This window comes from Heptranchias perlo, chromosome 6 (genome assembly GCF_035084215.1).
Source record: "Heptranchias perlo isolate sHepPer1 chromosome 6, sHepPer1.hap1, whole genome shotgun sequence".
Lineage (NCBI taxonomy): Eukaryota > Metazoa > Chordata > Chondrichthyes > Hexanchiformes > Hexanchidae > Heptranchias > Heptranchias perlo.
The window spans coordinates 67,162,632-67,179,018 of record NC_090330.1 but is presented as its reverse complement, the minus strand read 5'-3'; the positions used below and the strand labels follow the sequence as shown (position 1 = coordinate 67,179,018).

The 16,387-nt window shown below is 44.2% G+C and overlaps 1 protein-coding gene across 1 annotated transcript; it reads left to right on the top strand.

The window, feature by feature from the left end:
* Positions 1–3,766: 3,766 nt before the first annotated feature.
* On the top strand, positions 3,767–12,078 carry LOC137323055 (protocadherin-8-like). The gene is made up of 4 exons (XM_067986441.1): positions 3,767–6,270; positions 9,782–9,849; positions 10,035–10,174; positions 10,448–12,078. The coding sequence occupies exons 1-4, from the start codon at positions 3,814–3,816 to the stop codon at positions 10,864–10,866; spliced, it is 3,084 nt and encodes a 1,027-aa protein (XP_067842542.1). The 5' UTR covers positions 3,767–3,813; the 3' UTR covers positions 10,867–12,078.
* Positions 12,079–16,387: the final 4,309 nt, after the last annotated feature.

The window sequence follows — 16,387 nt, the reverse complement described above, 5'->3', positions numbered from 1 at the left end:
TGCCTTTGCCAATCTTATATTTGATTTTATATTGATTGACCTTATTTTAGCAAAAATACTGGAATACATTATTGTCTTCCTCAGTAAAAGCGTTATTGCCTGTATGATAAATGGGGACATTCTCAAAATCATTGCCTTAGGTCAAAACCCTTGAGCGTCCCTGTGATACGCTACTTTGCTGTACTGCTCAACGCAAATAAATTAATGGAGGCGAACATAATATTGATAATTTCACTTTTCCTTGTCCCACTTTACAGCATGTACCAGTAGGGGGATTGAGAGGTTGTACATTTGTGCTTATCGCGCGAGCTTCCACACTAATAGACTTGCAATCGATTGAAGACCAACGAATGTTACTGCTTCTGCACTCAAAAGCCATTAACCTTATTGAACCTAATAAACGATACAACAGATGAAGGGCATGCTGACACCATGCCCCTCTCCTTTGAAACAGCTTCAATGTTACTTCACTGATCTGCAGTGAAAAAAAAATACAGTATGCTGCTCGACGTTAGTCAAGCAAATTTACCTTTTCTAGATACATTTAAAGCGTCATTTTGGGATTTTCTCATTGAAAGTTTTTGATATCTTGTTTTTGAATTTAAAACTCTGACTATAACAAAGGAAAATAGGTTTCTGAAGCGTGCGTAACAAGAGACTGGCATAAAAAAGGAATGCTGTTTACAAGAGGGAATCTCCTTGATCCTCAAACATTAGTTATTGCTACCGAGGCCCGTGTTAGCGCCAAATATACTTAAGAGTTCTGGATAAGTAGAGGAACACACCAAATGTGAAATATATCTGAAAATATTGCTGGTGTTACTTTGTTCCGATGACTGCAGTGTGAGAGTCACAATACAAGAGGAGAGCATGAGAGTTTTAAAAATGTAATTCATGTGTTGGATTCCTCCAGCGGGTTCCCTGCTCAGATATATGGGGGCAGTGCACAGACACGTATAACTGGACAGTTCAAAGTATTTCGAGCATTTGCCATGATCTATGGCTTGCAGCCCAGGCCTCGTGTCGAGTGCAGTGTTTCCACGAAGTAAATATTCGTCTCAATCTAGCAAACGTTCCAAATCATTTACCGCATTTAAATGGAATGCTTCTAGCCTTGGCATTTTCTTGAAGTGCCTTGGAAAGCTCCCCCCAATCGCCTCGAGGTCGTTCCGATGCTTAGGAATGGTAACAAGGAGATTATCTCCTTTTGTTCGTGTTTTACATCTGCGTGACAAAAGTATTCTCGGCAGGGTTTCAGGCACCGGAGAGTCCCATCTGACGTCGCCTTTGAAGGGGCTCCATCACCTCGAACAAACGGCTCTCGCTTTGCTCGCGTGCCCTCCCTCGGCCCCCATTAAAGGCAGAGTGAGCCCACACCTCGCACTCCTGCCAGACCCAAATGTCCCTGCCTCTGTTGCTAGTCACAAATGGCCACAAGGCGAGCAAACGCCAAGTGATGATGCTGCGTGAGAAGGACTACAAATAATGGCATGGGCGCTCTCTGCATGGTTTCTAATTATGAAAATATCAAATGACTTTTAACAACTCATTAGTTCTCACGTATTAAAAGGCATCAATTTATTCTGTTAAATCCAATCCGCAAAAATCAGTAAAAGGGTAATACGAACTCTGTTCTCAAGTTACATAAAGCTTGGAAGTTATAAATTTTCTCTGTTTTAACATTTAATTTTCTATTAGCTGTGCCCCTTCAAAGGGCTTGTTTGTTTTTGTTTGATGACGCTGGGGCAACCCAGTGTCTCCTTATCGTTTATTTTAAAAAGGCATAAAACTTGGCCCTTCCGCAACCGGCAAGGATTAGATAGAGCGTCTAATAGACACGAACAACAATGTTATGATTTAGTTTTACAAGTATCTTTTTGTTTTTTTGAAAAGTACACTTTATTATTTGTTCCGCTTTTTAAAAAGGGGCGTGTAAGTTTGTCTTTTCTTTTGATGACACCCTGTGTCACCTTTATGGATCATTAAAAAAAAGCATAAAGCTTGGCTGATTCAGCCATGAACCGGACTACTCCTGACCAGCAACACGCCAAGCCAAATCCTGATGCTTGTTGTCCATTAAGGTGGTTAATGATATAATCAGTTAACACAATCAGGTTTGTGAACACTTAGCAATTTGTCCACCTCCAATCTTGTGACAGATGGGGTGGATCTACCTCCTCCCCCGCCTAAAACACACACACACACACAGATTTCCAACCCCCACCCTCAAACTGGAGATATGCAATTCAGATCAAACTCTGTGCCAGGCGAGAGAAAGACAAGCGTGTACGGAAAGGAACCTGGGTTATGAATAGCAAAATATATTTCAAATTGCCCCATCTTTTGTCCTAATGTTGTTCTAATACTTGGGCTGTGGAATGAATAGCATCGCACAATCAATGTCCCAGGTGTGGGTGTGGATATTAAAGCTGATTTTATGTTGCTCTTAGACACGTTAGTTAATATTCCCCACAAAAAGGAAAACAGTTGAGGTATCATTTTCAAGAATGCCACCATTAGGTCATTAGAACGTTTACAGACCATTTGAGGCTAATTTCTGAATTGAAACCTTTCCAGGACGTCTTTGAATCAGGCCCCCAGACGAGACCGCTGTTCTATAGATATCTCTGCGTGTTCCTACCAATAACTGGGCCTCATCTTAACGAGATTTAGTGCCATGGTTCATTAAACACATAAAATCCGATTGAATATGAACATTAAAAAAGTGTAATGCAATTTTGTTACAGCTTAGCAGCATTAACACTTCAATGGCTCTTCAAGCTACATGATCCATTTTGTTGACAGCCATAAGCTTTTTATTGCCTTCAAAATCATACTTTTATAGAATCCCTTGAATATAACTAACCTATCACTGTCTAAAATCGCTTTATAAAGATCAAAAGCTTTACTGTGCTGGTGACATTCGTCACAATTTAAGTGTGTATGATATATTCATCTTGGAAACCAAGCAATTCCACCAAGAGCGTCACATTTAAAAAATACTGCAAAACTTGTGGACCAGAAGTTCTTTATTGTAATTGCAGTTTCATGAAGACAAGTGGTAACATTACAGCAAAAAAATGTAACCTTTCAAAATCAGCACAAATAATGTAAGCAGGGGGAGGAGAACACATAACTCCGAAAGAAGTGTTATGAGGGTCAGAGGCTATTTAGTAGCCCTGATCATAAGTAAAGTTGAGGTGGTCCTGACAGTTGCTCTCATGTTGTAGCAATTTGTCTCCTTGTTTGAGTAAATTATATTTGTAAATATAATAAATTTGGGGAATTGCAGAATTTTGCTATTGGGAAAATCTATATTAAAACTGCTCTCAGGTAAATGAGTCTTTCTGAAGAGCGAGTACAATTTTGTGGAAAACAATTATATTCACTACAAAATATCATTGGCCTGACGTTTTTCAAATTGTGCGTGTTTTCAACTGTTGCCAAAAGTAAAACAGAAACAAGATGGAGTTCGATATGAAAACAAGGCTCCTCGTCAATTCTTAACATTTGTAATTTGTTACTTAAAAAAAATATTTATCGTCAGTTTGTTGGGGCGGGTGGAAGTTGCAAACGTCCCGAACATCAAAAACAGCATTTAGTCGCCTTTGGGAGAAGTGGATTGGCTAGTGACTGTCTTATTTGCATGCAATTGTCAATAAAACCCCTTGAGGCACTGGAGTTCGAGTCACATCTAGAGGGATATTTGAGTGATAACTTAGCCCTCTCTTAACACAGGGTTTATAGTAACAGAAGTCCACTGTTCTTCCAGAGTTACAGTGAGCATTTTATTAGTGAGATCTCCAAGCTACGATGATGACCTCTGAAAGAGACGGAGGCAAGTTTGCTGCTCCAGTCTGTGGTCCCTTCTTCGGCCTTTGTTCCCTCTTTCTCGTATTTCTTGTTGCACCGATGACGGACTGCATAAGGGCCAAGTATTCCACCTACGAGGAGGAATATCCCAGCACCGTGATCGGAAACCTGGCCGCAGATTTGCAGCTAAACGCGGCAAGTGACGCCCCGAGCGGTTTCCGATTGATGCAAAAGTCCAACTCGTCTTTGGTCGAAGTTGGGGAAAGTGACGGGCAGTTGACGGTCGGGGGCCGCGTTGACCGAGAGCAGCTCTGCCAGGACAAGGAGCCCTGTCTGATCGTCTTCGACGTGGTGAACTTCTCCAGAGAGAAGTTCGTCCTGATCCATGTGGAGATTGAAGTGAGAGACATTAACGACAACGCCCCCGAGTTTCCCAACCCCGAGATGTCAGTGGAAATCTCCGAGAGTTCGGCGCTGGGGACCCGCGTCCCGTTAGACGTGGCGATCGATGCCGACGTTGGCGCCAACTATCTCCAAAACTACCGGCTTTCTCCAAACAGGCACTTCGGCCTGGAGGTGCAGACCAGGACGGACGGGGTTAAATATGCCGAGCTGGTGCTGGTGGAGGCGCTGGACCGGGAGACTGAAGCTCATTTCACCCTGGAGTTGGCAGCCCAGGATGGAGGGACTCCCTCCCGGACAGGGGCAGCCAAGGTTCATGTCAGGGTCCTGGACTGGAACGACAACAGCCCGGCCTTCGAGCAGAGCTCCTTCCTGGTGGAGCTGGATGAAGATGCGCCGCTGGGCTCCCTGCTGCTGGATCTGGACGCCGTGGACCCCGACGAAGGGCTCAACGGCGAGGTGGTCTATGGCTTCAGCCCCCACCTGGCCACGGACGTCCGGCGGCTCTTCCGACTGGATGCCCAGTCCGGCCGCTTGACCCTGGAAGGCCCGGTCGACCACGAGAGCAGAACGAGCTTCGAACTGGATGTGCAGGCGCAGGACCTGGGAGCAAATCCGACTCCCACCGGCTGCAAAGTCACCGTCCGCATCCTGGACGTCAACGACAACGCCCCGGAGATCACCATCACGCCGATGGCCTCCACCGGCTCCGGGCTCGCCTACATCACCGAGGCCGCGGCCAAGGGCAGTTTCGTGGCGCTGGTCAGCACCTCGGACAGGGACTCGGGCGCCAACGGCCGGGTGTCCTGCACTCTGTACGGACACGAGCACTTCAAACTGCGGCCGGCCTACGGCAGCAGCCACATGATCATCACGGCGGCGGCGCTGGACCGCGAGCAGGCGGCCGAGTATAACCTGACGGTGGTGGCCGAGGATCTGGGCCCGGCTCCGTACAAAACCATCCGGCCCTACACCATCCGGGTGGGCGACGAGAACGACAACGCGCCCTCCTTCTCCCGCAGCGTCTACCGGGTGTCGGTGCTGGAGAACAACGAGCCTGGGGCCTACATCGCCACGGTGATCGCCCGCGACCCCGACCTAGGCTACAACGGTCGGGTCACCTACCGGCTGCTGGACCCGGGCTCCGCCCTGGCCTCCGTCGACCCGGCCACCGGCGCCATCTACGCCCTCCGCCCCTTCGACCGCGAGTCGCTGCGGGAGACCGAGCTGCGGCTCCAGGCGACCGACGGCGGCTCCCCGCCGCTCAGCAGCTCGGCCATCGTCAGCCTGAGGATCGCCGATCGCAACGACAACGCGCCCGTTGTCACCCAGCCGCTGCCTAGCAACAGCTCCGCCGACGTGATCACGCTGCCCGGCGACGCTCCCTCCGGTTACCTGGCAACCCGCGTGCGGGCCCGAGACGCCGACGAAGGGGTGAACGCGAGGCTGAGTTACCGGATCGTGAGCGGGGAGCAGGCCGGACTCTTCACCATCGACAAGGACACGGGAGAAATCTACCTCGGCCGCCCGCTCGCCCGGCAACCGCTCGGGCCCGGACCCCTGCGGCTTATCGTGGCCGTGAGCGACAGCGGCCGGCCCGCCCTGTCCGCCACCGTCACCCTCAACTTCGTCGTCGCGGCGGCGGCGGCGGAGCCTCCCGGAGGCCGAGGGCTGCTGGGCCCGGGGAAGCGGCCCTGGGACACGTCCTTCGTCGTCATCCTGGTGCTGGCGGGCGGCTGCGCGGCCTTGCTGATGGCCATCGTCGGCGTAGCGGCGACGTGCAATAGGGGCGGAAAAACGGGGAAGTGCGTCAAGAATTCGCCAGTGCCTAAAGTCCATGGCCACCTGTCCCCGCTGGAAGACGGGAGGCGAAAAGAAGACGACGCCGAGCCGGCGAGGAGCAGTGAGCTGGAAGTGGTTGACTTGCGGTCAAATTCGTCGCCTTTGCCGGCGAGGAATGAGTTGGAAGTTGATGGAACTCCAAGTTCAGAAAATATGAAGGAGGGTGTTTGCCTACTTGAAGCAGACCATAAAGTCACTGGCACCAATGGGGAGGTAATTAGGATTAAATCAGTAACGTCTAAACTGAAATGTTCCACATTCAATTATCCCAATTCTGCATTTAATAATTGATATATTGCCCTGATTATCGAATACACAGCCATCCAGTTGCAAAATAGTGCAGTACTATATTAAGATTTATAGTATAGCTTGCTTTTATTCCAGACATTGGCTAATCTATGGTACAGTGCTTTACGACATTGTATGTACAACACAGGAGACCATTAGGCCCGTTGTGCCTGTGCCTGCTCTTTGAAAGTTTTTTTTATTCATTCTTGGGATGTGGGCGTCGCTGGCAAGGCCAGCATTTATTACCAATCCCTAATTGCCCTTGAAAAGGTGGTGGTGAGCTGCCTTCTTGAACCACTGCAGTCCGTGTTGGGAGGGAGTTCCAGGATTTTGACCCAGCGACGATGAAGGAACGGCGATATATTTCCAAGTTGGGATGGTGTGTGACTTGGAGGGGAATGTGCAGGTGGTGTTGTTCCCATGTGCCTGCTGCTCTTGTCCTTCTAGGTGGTAGAGGTCGCGGGTTTGGGAGGTGCTGTCGAAGAAGCCCTGGCAAGTTGCTGCAGTGCATCTTGTAGATGGTACATACTATAGCTACAGTGTGCTGGTATTGAAGGGAGTGAATGTTTAGGGTGGTGGATGGGGTGCCAATCAAGTGTGCTGCTTTGTCCTGGATGATGTCAAGCTTCTTGAGTGTTGTTGGAGCTGCACTCATCCAGGCAACTGGAGAGTATTCCATCACACTCCTGACTTACATGGTGGAAAGACTTGGAGTGCTCTCCAGTTAGTCCGATTGCCCTGTATATTTATCCCTTCAAGTATTTATCCAATTCCCTTTTGAAAGTTACTATTGAAACTGCTTCCACCACCCTTTCAGGCAGTGCATTCCAGGTCGTTACAACTCTGTTTTTAAAAAAAATGTTTCCTCATGTCGCCTCTGGCTCTTTTGCTGATCACCTTAAATCTATGTTCTCTGGTTACCGACCGTTCTGTCACTGGAAACACCTTCTCCTTATTTACTCTATCAAAATCGGACATGATTTTGAACACCTCTATCAAATCTCTTCTTAACCTTCTCTGCTCAAAGGAGAACATCCCCAACTTCTCCAGTCCCTTCACATAACTGAAGTCCCTCATTCCTGGTACCATTCTAGTAAATCTCTCTAAGGCCTTGACATCTCTCCTAAACTGTGGTGCCCAGAATTGGACACAGTACTCCAGCTGCGGTCTAACTAGTGTTTTGTAAAGGTTTAGCATAACTTCCTTGCTTTTGTACTCTGTGCTGCTTTAATAAAGCCCAGGATCCAATATGCTTTTTTAACTGTCGCCTCAACTTGTCCTGCCACCTTCAAAGATTTATGTACATACACCCCCCTACCCCAGGTCTCTCTCTTCCTGCGTTCCCTTTAAAATTGTATCATTTAGTTTATATTATTTTTCCTCATTCTTCTGACCAAAATGTATTACTTCACACTTCTCTACGTTAAATTTCATCTGCCATGTGTTTGCCCATTTCACCAGTTGTCTATGTCCTCCTGAAATCTGTTACTATCCTCTACATTGTTTACTACATCTCAGAGTTTTGTGTTACCTATAACTTTGAAATTATACCCAACTCCTGGTGATTTAATACATGTCAAAAAGAGCAAATGCCCTTTGACAGTCCATATACACATCAACCGCATTATCCTCATCAGTCCTCTCCGTTACTTCATCGAAGTAACATATTATAGAAAGAGAAAGAACTTGCATTTATGTAGTACCCTTCAGGATGTCCCAAAGAAGTTTACAACTAATGAAGTACATTTGAAGCGTAGTCACTGTTGTAATGTAGGACACATGGAAGCCGATTTGTGCATTGCAAGGTCCCACAAACAGCAATGAGATAATGATGATGAGATAATTTTAGTGATATTGGTTGAAAGATAAATATTGACCAGGACAGAGGGAACTCCCCCTGCTCCTCTTCAAATAGTGCAATGGGATTTTTTACATCCACCTGAGAAGGCAGATAGGGCCTCTTTAACATCTCATCCGAAAGATGGCACCTCCAACAGTGCAGCAGCCCCTCAGTACTTCACTGAATTGTCAGCCTGGATTATGTACTGAAGTCCCTGGAGTGGTACTTTAAGCCACAACCTTCTGACTCTGAGGTGAGAGTGCTATTATAAGTAGGAAGTTATGAATATATTATAAATAAGTTAGATTTATCCTATTCATTGCTATCAGAGTCCATTTTATGTTCATTACTTTATTGTTCCTTTTTCTATTTTTAAAAAAAATAGAAGGTTGTAAATTTGGAAAAAGATAGAACCCAGAGGAGCATCAAGTTGCAGTATTCTGGAGGGAAGCAATGAGGGACACCCCAGGAAGAGGCCTTGAGTTTAGCTCCAGCAAGATGTCACTCCTGGTTTTAAAAAGTGCTCAAGGAACTCTTAACAGGAGAGCTATGTGTATGCCTGTAAACACATTTGTGCTGAGCTCTTTCCTGGTTAGGAGACTTTCAGTTGGTAGCCAGGTAATATAATTGGGGTCTAGCCCAATCTGCAGTCATCAATCTCACAGGTGCACCCTTAGACTGACATATTATTGTGAATATAAAATTGCATATATCAAAATACTTTATTCTTTGTTGCACTGGAACGTATGAACAGCAGGAGTAGGCCATTCAGCCCCTCAAGTCCATTGCACTATTCAATTAGATCACGGCTGATCTGCACCTCAATTCCATTTACCCACCTTGGCTCCATTTCCCTTGATATCCTTACCTAACAAAAATGTATCTGTCTTGAGAGCTCCAATTGTCCGAGCATCCACAGCCTTTTGGGGGATAGAGTTCCAGATTTCTACTACCCTTTGTATGGAATAAGTACTTCCTGATGTTGCTCCTGAATGTCCTGGCTCTAATTTTACTGGATGCTTTATAATCCGGGCAAGGTATGATAGATTTCCTACAATGTCGTATGCACTTATGCATACTGTATTACAAAGGAAACAGGTCTAACCGTATTCAAAAGGTGGTCCTTCTTTTCATCAGTACACAATTGAGAATTAATTTCTAAACTACATAATAACAAGGTCACATAATACGAGCACCACCCATTGAACAAAATACCATTTTTGTTATGAATGAATGCAGCATTTTTGTATGCCTCATTCATTAATAATAAAGTACTGAAGAAAGCTTCCAGCAGTCTGTGTCCAAATGACAATTGATGGAGACTCATGCAGTTCCTTTGTGTGATCATTGATCTGTGCACAGCATGAGTGCATATTTGGAACAGTGAATTTGCAAGTTATGTCCATGTGTATCTCATATAGAAATAATTATTCCACTCTTTTTCTTCAGCACCAGTACTGTGATTTTATATTCACAGGGAATTCTTACTCCTAGCTAATTGATATAATTACACAAAATATAGTTTAGGTATTGTACAATGAAGTAATTATAATGTTTCACTTCTTTGTGTTAAGTATTTTATTTTGTTTGTTTTAGAGCTTTATGTCAGAGCCTGGTCTTAATCATGAAATCTTCCGTGCAGTTGTCATTCACCAAGATAGAAAGTAAGTAGAGTATTCTAGCCAATGATATATTTGGTTTGCAGTTGTAGCTCAGTTCATACAGTCAAAAATGACAGTTAAGGTTACTGGAATTTGATGTCTTTTCTCCTACTTTATTAATATTTAACATCAATGTGTGTTTTTATAGAGAAAAATGCATTTAATGTTTTCTTACCCCTTCATTGCAGGACCCCTACACATCCTGGTCAAGATGTATTTAGTGGAAAAGACAGTGGAAAAGGAGATAGTGACTTCAATGATAGTGATTCTGATATAAGTGGTGATGGAGTAAGAAAAGGAAATACAACTATCGATCAAAGACAGAATGGTAAACTCACCACAATTAATCATGATCACAAATTGTGATATAAATTTGAAACTGCAGTGTAATCTATTTAAAATGAGTTTTATTTTTGTATCTGCAGTAATGCACACTTTTATATATGAAAAATTAACCCAAGCTTACAATTTACCAGCTAAATTAACATTCATATATTATATTAGTGACTGATACTTATTCAAAAAGCTCATAATAGAATGCATTGATTTATGATCAACATTTGAAGCCATGAATAATTTGTATTCTTCTGTTCCATTTTAGGTCTGTTACCCTGTCTTAAAGAAAACCAAACTCCTTGCAGTCCCGACCCCCATCACAGCCTGACCTCTCAAGTGGCAGAGTGCAACAAATTCTCCTCTTCTCAGTTGAAACAGGGCTATGTGGTTGCTTACTCTTCAATACCTGCTCCATTCCTGCATTCGTTGTGTGGCGAAACCAATTCAGTTCTGCAGGATCATCCCTTAAAATACACACATCAGTATGGTCACTTACCAAAGTCAGGACTGCAAACTTCTGAACGGGTTTTGTCCAGAGAATCTGGAAGGACAGTACACTCATTTTACCAACCAGTGACACAGAGGCACAATAAAACAAATTCATCTGTACACAGTGCTTCTGGAAATAGGTACCAAACAAGCTATCTTAACACAGCACTCTCAGAAGTGGCTACTTCATTTTGAACTCTGAAAGAAAACACTGATTCATTTTTATCATTGTTCAACCAAAGATTCAGTTATATTGGCATTAACTGCCATTATTGTGCAATATATTCACTTCTATTAGTTCTGGTTACGTCTACTTTTAAAAATGTACTTGGATGAAAAACTATGGTCCTGTGTAAACTATTGTGGAATATTTTCAGATTTTACACTTCCAAGTCATCCCTTTTGAAATTAAGCAGCTCCATTTTAGTATATGTCGTGCAAGCTCTGAAATAGTCGTTCCCAGACTAGTGATTAATTCTGTTAACCTAATTGAAGGAGGAAAAATTGACTGGTCAACATGACATACTGTAGCATGATGATTGTAACTTGCCAATGGTTACTGTAGCTCATAACCAGTCTTAAAAAAAAATTAAGGATAAAATGAAACAAAAAATGTGTGTAGATTAACTAGGTTATCTCCTTTTAGTCAAGTTGCTGAATTGGTTTTTACCAAGTTCTATTAGAATATACATGGTCCTTTCAAAGCACTGGTGTTACTACTGTGTACACCTTACTTGTATATATTTAAATGAAAACATATTTACAGTTGGGATAACCTTAGATTATATGGGTGCAGAATGGACTTTGGTGCAATGAAAGATAGCAAACAGGAAATCTTGCCCTTTCTGTTTAAAAATGAGCAGCTGTGTGCTGTGATGTGTTCATGTTTCAATATATGGCAGTGTGAAATAGTATGAGAGAGGTTTACCCCTGATATGAAGTTCTGAATCTCAGGAAGACTTTTCTCCAGAAAGGGGACCAGGGGAATTTGGAGATCAGTTCACCCCATTCTAATCTTGCACCTCCAGATGAAAAATTCAAGAGTGAGATTGCCAGAGGCCTGGAGCAGGTCAGATGCTTGCTTTCCAGTCAGGAACTAGAAAAGGGAACCAAAAGATTAGGAGAAAATATTAAATTAAAAATTGGGCAAGGGATATTCTGAAGGTTCATTACATACCCTGAAACTGTTAATTCATGCCAGACTATTCACGAATATCACACTGATATTAATATTGCTACCTTTTTAAGATTATAAACTGTTATTAACTATTATTAAACTTTTTTTTTTGGGGGGGAGGGTCATATTGCATTCTTTTTCCAAAATCTTCCCATTGTTCTTTGATTAAATGATAACGTTATGAGTCATGTCTTATTGTAAATGTACAATAAAATCATTCTTTCTTTGAATTGATAATCAACTGGTTAATTATAGTTTTGACACTAACATAAATTTAAGGCATTTTTAGCTTGTTGCACTGGGAGGTTGGGACCACAGCAGCCTCCTGCTACTGCTGTCCCCTGTTCGCAATTTCATCTAGTACCATTGTCCATCAGGCACCAGCCAGAAGTGAAGGTGATAAATCCTGCAGTAATTCACAATACCTAGGAAAATGTTTCTGGTAAGTGAGGTAATTATATTGTTAAGTGCAGCCAAGAGCAAGTATTCGCTTCTGGCTGCAGTTTTATGATAACAACAACAACTTGCATTTATATAGTGCCTTTAATGTAGTAAAACATCCCAAGGTGCTTCACAGGAGCGTTATCAAACAAAATTTGACATGGAACCACATAGAGATATTAGGAGAGGTAACCAAAAGCTTGATCGAAGAGGATAGTTTTAAGGAAAGTCTTATAGGAGGAGAGAGAGGTAGAGGTGCAGAGGTTTAGGGAAGCCTTAGTGATAATGGGGGATGTCAATTATCTTAATATATAGACTAGGAAAATAACAGTGTAAAGAGCAAAGAGGGGGAGGAATTCCTGAAATGTGTACATGAGAACTTTCTTGATCAGCATGTTTCCAGCCCAACGAGGAAGGAAGCAGTCCTGGATCTAGTTCTGGGGAATGAAGTGGGGCAAGTGGAGAATATTTCAGTGGGGAAGCATTGGGGTAACAGTGGTCACAATATCATTAGGTTTAGAGTAGTTATGATTAAAGAAAAGGACATGGAAGAATTAAATGTGAAAATACTGAACTGGAGGAGGGCTAATTTCAGTGAGTTGAAAAGAGATCTGAACCAGTTTGATTGGAATCTAAGATTGGCTGGTAAAACAGTAAACGGGTAATGGGAGGCCTTCAAAGAGGAGATAGTTTGGGTACAGATGAGACACATTCTCACGAGGGGGGAAAGGAAGGGTATCCAAAGCTAGAGCTCCCTGGATGACTAAAGATACAGAGATTAAAATGAAACAGAAATAGGAGGCTTATGATAAATGTATGGCTCATAATTCAGTAGAGAACCAAGCTGAATACAAAAAGTACATGGAAGAACTGAAAAAGGAAATAAGAGTGGCAGAGAGTTTGAGAATAGATTAGTGGGTAACATAAAAGGCAACCCAAAAGTCTTTTATAAACACATAAATAATAAGAGGGTAGTCAAAAGAAGGGTGGGGCAGATTAGAGACCAAAAAGCAGATTGTCTTGTGGAGGCAGAGGGCATAGCTGAGATATTAAATGAGAACTCTGCATCTGTCTTCACTAAAGAAGAGGATGCTGTCAATGTCACAGTAAAGGAGGAGGTAGTAGAGAAATTGGAAAGGATTAAAGTAGGTAAAGAACAGGTACTAAAAAGGTTGACAACGCTCAAAGTAGAAAAGTCACCTGGTCCGAATGGGATGCATCCTAGGTTGCTGAGGGTAGAAAGGTGGAGGCTCTGGCCACAGTTTTCCAATCCTTAGATACGGGAGTGGTGCCGGTGGATTGCATATGTCACACCCCTGTTCAAAAAAGGGGGAGGGCTAAACCTGGCAACTACAGGCCAGTCAGCCTAACGTCGGTGCCAGGGAAGCTTTTAGAGACATTAATCCGGGACAAAATTAATTGGCACATGGAAAAATATGGGTTAATAAATGAAAGCCAGCACGGATTTGTTAAAGGCAAATCATGTTTGACTAACTTGATTGAGTTCTTTAATAAAGTAAAGGAGAGGGTTGATGAGGGTAGTGTGGTTGATGTGTATATGAACTTTCAAAAGGCGTTTGATAAAGTACCACATAATAGACTTGTTAGCAAAGTTGAAGCCCATGGGATTAAAGGGGCAGTTGCTGCATGGATATGAAATTGGCTAAGGGACAGAAAGTAGAGAGTAGTGGTGAACAGTTGTTTTCCAGACAGAAGTGTGCAGCAGTGTTCCCCAGGGGTCGGTGTTGGGACCACTGCTCTTTTTGATGTATATTAATGACCTGGACTTGGGGATACGGGGCATTATTTCAAAGTTTGCAGCTGATATGAAACTCGGAAATGAGTTAACAGACTTCAGGAGGACATAGAAAAACTGGTGAAATGGGCAGACACATGGCGGATGAAATCTAACGCAGAGAAGTGTGAAGCGATTCATTTTGGTAGGAAGAATGAGGAGAGGCAATATAAACTAAATGGTACACAAGTCTTTGAAGGTGGCAGGATAAGTCGAAGGATGTTAAAAAGGCATATGGGATCCTTGACTTAATAAATAGAGGCATAGAGTACAAAAGCAAGGAATTAACGAGTGATCTTTATAAAACACTGGTTAGGACCTAGCTGGAGTATTGTCTAATTCTGGGCATCACACTTTAGGAAGGATATCAAGGCCAGAGAGAGGGTGTAGAGGAGAGTTACTTGAATGGTACTAGGGATGAAAGGCTTCAGTTATGTGGAGAGACTAGAGAATCTGGGGTTGTTCTCCTTAGAGCAGAGAAGGTCAAGGGGAGATTTGACAGAGGTGTTCAAAATCATGAAGGGTTTCGATGGAGTAAATAAGGAGAAACTGTTTCCAGTGGCAGAAGGAAAGGTAACTTCTTGCCACTGGAACCCATCTGGTTCACTAATGTCCTTTAGGGAAGGAAACCTGCCGCCCTTACTGGTCTATCCTATATGTGACTTCAGACCCACGGCAATGTGGTTGATTCTTAATTGCCCTCTGAAATGGACCAGCAAGCCATTCAGCTGTACAATCTCGCTACAAAAAGTCATAAGAATAAAAGCGGACAGACTACCCAGCATCGGACTACTGGACATCGGACACAAAGGCAAACCAAGCCCAGTCGACCCTGCAAAGTCCTCCTCACTAACATCTGGGGACTAGGGCCAAAATTGGGAGAGCTGTCCCACAAACAAGTCAAGCAACAGCCTGACATAGCCATACTCACGGAATCATACCTTTCAGCCAACATCCCAGACTCTTCCATCACTATCCCTTGGTATGTCCTGTCCCACCAGCAGGACAGACCCACCAGAGGTGGCAGTACAGTGCTATACAGTCATGAGGGAGTGGCCCTGGGAGTCCTCAACATTGACTCCGGACCCCATGAAAACTCATGGCATCAGGTCAAACATAGGCAAGGAAACCTCCTGCTGATTACGACCTACTCCCTGAGCTGATGTGTCAGTCCTCCTCCATGTTGAGCACCACTTGGAGGAAGCACTGAAGGTAGCAAGGGCAAAGAATGTGCTCTGGGTGGGGGACTTCGCTGTGCATCACCAAGAGTGGCTCAGTAGCACCATTACTGACCGAGCTGGCCGAGTCCTGAAGGACATAGCTGCCAGACAGGGCCTGCGGCAGGTGGTGAGCGAACCAACACGAGGGAAAAACCTACTTGACCTCGTCCTCACCAATCGACGTGACACAGATGCATCAGCCCATGACGGTATTGGTAGGAGTGACCACTGCACAGTGCTCATGGAGACGAAGTCCTGTCCTTGCACTGAGGACACCATTCAACATGTTGTGTGGCACTACCACCATGCTAAATGGGATAGATTCAGAACAGATCTAGCAGCTCAAAAGTGGGCATCCATGAGGCGCTGTGGGCTATCAGCAGCAGCAGAATTGTATTCCAGCACAATCTGTAACCTCATGGCCCAGCATATTCCTCACTCTACCATTACCAACAAGCCAGGGGATCAACCTTGGTTCAATGAGGAGTGTAGAAAAGCATGCCAGGAGCAGCACCAGGCGTACCTAAAAATGAGGTGCCAACCTGGTGAAGCTACAACTCAGGACTACATGCATGCTAAACAGTGGAAGCAACATGCAATAGACAGAGCTAAGCGATTCCACAACCAACGGATCAGATCAAAGCTCTGCATTCTGGCCACATCCAGTCATGAATGGTGGTGGACAATTAAACAACTAACGGGAGGAGGAGACTCTGCAAACATCCCCATCCTCAATGGTGGCAGAGTCCAGCACGTGAGTTCAAAAGACAAGGCTGAAGCATTTGCAACCATCTTCAGCCAGAAGTGCCGAGCCGATGATTCATCTTGGCCTCCTCCCGATATCCCCACCATCACAGAAGCCAGTCTTCAGCCAATTTGATTCACTCCACATGATATCAAGGAACGACTGAGTGCACTGGATACAACAAAGGCTATGGGCCCCGACAACATCCCGGCTGTATTGCTGAAGACTTGTGCTCCAGAACTAGCTGCGCCTCTAGCCAAACTGTTCCAGTACAGATACAACACTGGCATCTACCCGACAATGTGGAAAATTACCCAGGTATGTGCTGTCCACAAAAA